Source organism: Dermacentor andersoni, chromosome 10, assembly GCF_023375885.2.
Source record: "Dermacentor andersoni chromosome 10, qqDerAnde1_hic_scaffold, whole genome shotgun sequence".
In the NCBI taxonomy this organism is placed as follows: Eukaryota; Metazoa; Arthropoda; class Arachnida; order Ixodida; family Ixodidae; genus Dermacentor; species Dermacentor andersoni.
This window is the reverse complement of record NC_092823.1, coordinates 83,341,368-83,347,367: the sequence shown is the minus strand read 5'-3', so window position 1 is coordinate 83,347,367 and position 6,000 is coordinate 83,341,368. Positions and strand designations below refer to the sequence as shown.

The 6,000-nt window shown below is 49.9% G+C and overlaps 1 protein-coding gene across 1 annotated transcript; it reads left to right on the top strand.

The window, feature by feature from the left end:
• The first annotated feature begins 1,617 nt into the window (after positions 1-1,617).
• Positions 1,618-5,263, top strand: LOC129388037 (uncharacterized). The gene is made up of 3 exons (XM_055078022.2): positions 1,618-1,676; positions 2,923-3,853; positions 4,660-5,263. Exons 1-3 carry the CDS (start codon positions 1,618-1,620, stop codon positions 5,065-5,067), a joined length of 1,398 nt encoding a protein of 465 aa, XP_054933997.2. The 3' UTR covers positions 5,068-5,263.
• Positions 5,264-6,000: the final 737 nt, after the last annotated feature.

The following is a 6,000-nucleotide window of genomic DNA, read 5'->3' as shown; positions in this document are numbered from 1 at the left end:
TTGAAACTCTTGCGTACCATGTCGGCCGGGATCATCCCCCATGCATCTACGATCCACTGGCACAGCAGTGCAATATCTGGCCTTCGCACGCGTCCCGTCGGCGTAAGGGCGTAAAGGCCATCGGCCATCCACTGGGCATATAGCCGCTTCACGTGAGCCTTGAAAGGCTTATTGATGCACACGTCGAGTGGTTGGAGCATGGAAGTCATGCCGCCAGGTATTACGACAAGGTCTGTGCCGTTGTCAGCGAGGCGAGCTTTCACCGCGTCAGTGCAGTGGCCTCGGAACGAATCCAGCACCAGCATCGAACGGCGTGCCAACAAGGCACCTGGTCTTTTTTCCCAGATTGCTTGAATCCAGTCAATGACGAGGTCACTGTTCATCCACGAGTTATCTTCCACTCGCACAACAATTCCTGGGGGAAGTGGTGTACTCGGTAGAGTCTTGCGCTTGAATATTACATACGGGCGCAGTTTGGTGCCGTCGGCCAAAGCACACAACATCACTGTGCAGCGCAGCTTGGTGTTGCCGCCAGTCAGCACACTAACAGATTTTGCGCCCTTTTTTTCCAGGGTCGTGTCCATAGGCATCTCGAAATATACTGGCGTTTGGTCAGCATTTCCCAGCTGAGATAGCAAGTAGTTGCGCTCTTTCCTCAGTCCGATGACGTAACGTTGAAAGTTGAGCAGCTTCTCCTCGTAAGCGTCGGGAAGCCGCTGGCACATGGTAGTTCGCCGCCGCATCGAAAATCCATGCCTGGCCATAAAGCGCTGCAGCCATCCGCGGCTCGCATGAAACTCGCGTGGAATGTGCATTTCCCGGGCCAGCTTCAGGGCTTGCATCTGCGCCATCTCTGTAGACACAGCGTGGCCACGACTCCTCTGCTCCTCGATGAATTTTGCAAGCTGCGTCTCGAGGTGAGGGTACGCGCCAGTCTTCGGGCCGCGAAACGCTCGCCTGTCCTTGTTCGCAGCTTCGAGAGAGTCTTTTTTCTTCCGCCAGTCGCGAATGCAAGATTCGTCGACATCGTTCTTTCTCGCAGCAGCTCTGTTGCCGATTTGTTCAGCAGCGGCGACGATCCTGAGTTTCTCCTTCGCCGTGAATGATTGCCGCCGAGACACACTCATGATGCCTAGACAAGGCTGGCGAACTGTGCAAACTGGGCGTACAAGAAACGGCACCTTACTCAAGGCCCATCAACGTCTGAACAAAGCGTATGCAAAGCATGCGAAACGCGTGGCTGGCGTGGGACTAAACAGACTATGGATGTGGATCTGGCTGTGACCTGCGTTGGCCTCTTGTTGGCTGGATGGATGGATCATAGTGGCTTAGCCCTTTGTAACGGTGGTGGCTTGCGCCCCCTAGCCTAGGATTCCCCCCTTTTTTTTCCCCCGTAATTTTGTTCGTATTGTGAACTGTAATTTGTCCCTCTTTTATAGACTCACTCGTCCCTAGCCCCTTTTGCACCAATCTTCCAACCTACTCTTTGTCACCACTACCCTTCTCTCATCCACACGTCCGTCCTCCCCTGCAAATCCCAGGGCACCCTCTATATCTATCGCCGCGTCTTCGGCAATGTCCGGACGAAGTGTTCTGCACCGCAAAACGATATGCTCCATGGTCTCCGCTTCCACGTGGTCTTCTTTCAGTCCATACTGGCCTTCGGTGGTCAAAAGGTTGGTGCAATATTAATATGCACTGCAACACACGTTGATGTCGATGGGGATGCGGACTCTGCACGGCAGGCCGCGCGTTGCCGTGAAGCCGACCCGCCGAGCCCCCCTTCTCCGGAATATTCGCGTATTACCCGCACCCCCACTTTTTAAACACATTTTTTCAATTTTTGGTGCGGGTTATATGCGAGTAAATACGGTATGTTCTAGTGTAAACTGCGCCCACTGCTCGCTAGGCTGTACGTTACGGCGCTGCCCTGGACACGCGAAATTTCCGCGGTGGTTGCCCATAGCTGTTTACTAATTTCTATCGCAATCAATGCTTCGCTTTCCGGGTGAAGCGCAGCCTTTTGTTCTCACCTTATCAAGTGATCAGGCGATGATAAAATATTGGAGCGCCCGAATGCCTGTACGACGCCTGAATAGGAGAAGGTCGCTCCCCGCTATACCGACCCTCACCGTGCGAATGGCAGCGCCCAATTAGACCTTCCCTAGCGTGCAATCTTCGTGCGATGGGCACACAGCCTAACTGCGCCAAGAATAACCATTGGTGTCGCTGAATGATGGTCCGCTACGGCCCCTCCATCTGCTCCTTCGCTAAGCCACTGCAAGAGCGGGAGCTGCAAGGAACCGGCGCTTTTGTGCGCGCAGAAGGTCATGGTCCATGACATTAAGACGCATGATCTGGGTTAAACAATACCGGAAGACTAACTACGTCTAAGAGGACGGCTGATGTTCCCTCGTCAATGTTAATCAGCGCGCACTGAGACCTCCAGAGACGTGGACATCAGACATAGCGGATGGCTGAGGCTCTTGAAATAACCGTAGAAGATAGAATTGGATGCACGTCATTTTATTTATTTATTTATGTATTTATTTATTTATTTATTTATTTATTTATTTATTTATTTATCAAATGCCCCTTGGAGAGGGGTTTTACATGAGGGGTGGGCAGCTTGAAAGGTGTTCGATGGCAGTCTTGAACTCAGTCACACTGGATTGGCCCATCGCTCGTTCAGACAGATAATTCGTCTCTCGCTGAACGAATGCAGATGGGGATGATGTGTGTGCATGCGGGGAGTATACTGACTTTGGACGATTAGTCCGGGATGAATTAGTCCGTTAAGAGACTTCAATTTCAGTTTTTAACACGAGCTTATATTGGAGTCCAAATGTTCATCAGTTATCGCGTTTGCTTACAAGTGGTCAATGTTCATTCAATTCATGTCTTTTCTGTATGTGTTTTCAGCGTACCTACGTTCACCCTCTTCGCTGATGTGGCCACTCGGAGCGCCAAACTACGCAGCCTGAAGTTGCCATGGGCAGACACATATTCCCTTCTCAATGCCCCAATTGCAAGTCCTGAAGCCACTCAGTGCATGAAGTCCTGGCACACAGCCTTGCAAGAATCGAAGTCAACCCTCAAGCAGCTGCGCGTCGACTTGAAGGGCTTCGGCGAAGCGGAATGCGACACTTTCTTCCACGCAATCGCCAACAATGAATCTCTGCAGTCGGTGGAAGTCGACACTTTGCCATTCATCGATGGGCTGGACAGGGTCTCCAAAACTATTCTGGGTCGAGGTCTGAACGATCGAGTGGTCATCAAAGGACACTACGAGCACAGCAACGCGAACCAGCTGCTGAAATGCCCGCAAATCAGCAGCGTTGCGGTAACGGTGGGGGAGTTCGTTTCACGCCAACGTGTCGGCCTGCAGTCAGTTATCTCGACTCTAGAAGTGGTCGGTAGCTCCGGTAACGTAACGTCACTCCTGGTTGAGTGCGATAGATTCAATCGCGACGAATTATCTGCCTTGGCGGCATGCCTAAGGGACGCGGCTGTGCTCACTGATGTCGACATAAACCTGAGGGGCGTTTTGGCTGTCTTATCAGAAAAGGATCGCACGGATGTGCGGGCGGAACTAGTGTCGGCGCTGGCCTCCAACCTCAAACTTGTCAAAGTCGGCATCAAAGGCGTGCTGCTGTCCAATGACGACTTGAACGTCCTCGCACATGGTGCCAGCAAGAGTCTCAGCCTCACCGAATTCACGATGACTCCTGCCTGTTGTTACATGATCCCAAATGCCAAGCCTTGTGAAGCCCAGCAAAGTGGTTTTCAGCACAAGCACAATGCCTTAATGGAAACATTCAGCTTCAAGAACATCGAACTTGCAGACGTTCTGGTATGTCAGAGTGATAACAGCTGTTTTCTTCGTTTCTGAACACAAAAAGAATGATTGTGTGACTGAACACAGCGAAGGAAGGTAATATGCTGAAGAGTTTCCTGTAAGAAGTGCCAGAGAATACTTGTAGGATAGCGTGCACATGAGCAGTGGCCTCTTGAAACGTTTACTGACTTTCCAAATAGATCATTTTCGACAGCAGACTCCATCATAAGCGGTATAAATCGGACTAATATGCGCAGGCTTTGCGGATTTTAGGACATCAGATAAAGTCGTGAAGGCATCACAAAACCATTTGAGTATGCAAGTAACTCGTTGGAAACGAGCCACCAAAGTAGCGGTGAGCACGCAAGGCTATTATGCGTGATATGCCAATGGAGCACGGCGAAACAAATGGTGATGAAGCAAAGAAAGCTCTGCCTTAAAAAGAACAGCGTGCATGGCTGTTACGTAAACAGATTGCAATTTCTCCACCAGTATTTATTTGTGCGCAGAAAATAGAGGTTGTCTGTGATTTTGCTCTGCATGCATATTTCGGCAATTTCAATCTTAGTTCTACTCCGGATGCTTCACTCGCGTTGCTATGAGTTCTTTTCGACAGTTTCCGACATCACCTCAGCTACAATATAAGCAAAGCTATGAAGTCGAAGCTACGTTAGCTGTTTGAAACAGAGCTATTTCCTTATTAGGAAGCGTCGTATGCTTCCATTTGCGCGCACACCATCAAACACTTCAGAAATTTGGATCGGTTCAGGCTTATCGTAAGTTTTTTCTACTTTAACCATGACGTGCTTTTTTTTATGCAGCAAGCGACCATACGGAATGCCTCCACCGTCTCGGTGACTTCACAATTCGTGCTAGGTCAGCAAGATACCTTGGACGGCGCGAATGCCATCGAGCTGATACACGACCATCCACGTCTCCTCGAAATGGTGATCGAAGGTGCTGACGTCACAAGGACCAAAGCTAAAGAGAAGATCAGCAGTGCTCTTTTGCGTGTGTACCACTGTAGCCTTGATGAGTTTATGAGAATCGCAGGCGTCGTCAAGGAGAGGGTGGAGTGCCTGCGTCATCCCAATGCAAGGCGGCAGCTCTCCGACATCGACCACTATTCTTGGCTACACATTCGCCGTTTCCTGAAGATAAGGGATGTTGTCAACATTGAGCCGGTGTCGGTTAATCAAAACGGTGCATGGGCTTTTGAATGCGATTAACACAGCATAAATAAAACACCTAGCAATCTCCTGAGCAGGAATTTGCGCAGTGTGAGTACAAGTGGCGCCCAAGAAATAAAATTTGGAAAAAAAAATAGTGCCCTTACACATGGTAAAAGGATAAGCAGCGAAGCTGTAGGGATGACCGCCTTGACGACTGTATTGATTCACATGGTTATTGCTATATTGGTTGAAGAAAGACGCACGTAAATTCGTGGCTGTTCTGGTCTTTATTTTCGCATTCGTTACCACAGTGACCATAGCTTCGAGGTCACTGTGGTACACCGCGATTGGTTGCACCGCTATGCTAGATATGTTCTTGCCAAAGGCTGTCTATACACGGCCGGTGACACGTGGTCGGCACATTGACGTCGGTGTGACACTCAATTCCAAACAATTCCAACCAGAAGTACAGAATCCACTCGCCGTCATCGGGGACAGGGCTGTGAATGGGCGCTTGCCCAAGTGCACGCGCCCTTTCCCAGGCCTTCCCGCGACAAGCAAGCGAGCGAGATAACAATTGACAGTGCCACTGCACCACCTTTTTTTTTTTATTGAAATGGAGATAATTGTTCGGACATTTATTAGCAACGGACGCCTGCGAATGGGTAACAGTCACTTGCGTTCTGCCAAGGACAGCAACCATGAACTCATACCAGCGGCGATGCTGTTCAGCCGCAGGCTACTCTTCTTCGTTACAAAAGAAAGATACAGTCACCCTATGACCCCTTCTCTACTCTCTCCGCTTGCCTGCTCGAAAAAAGAACGCATTCAGAGCCTGAAAACATCATGCGGAAACACTTGGACGACTGATCGCTCGGGCAGGTTGTGTTTGTCAACATCTCGGAGCATTTTTTTTCTTCCCAGATCTTAGCCATGGACTGCTTAGCTGTAAAAATGTGTTTTTAGTGAGTTTGAGATTACCGTTTCTTT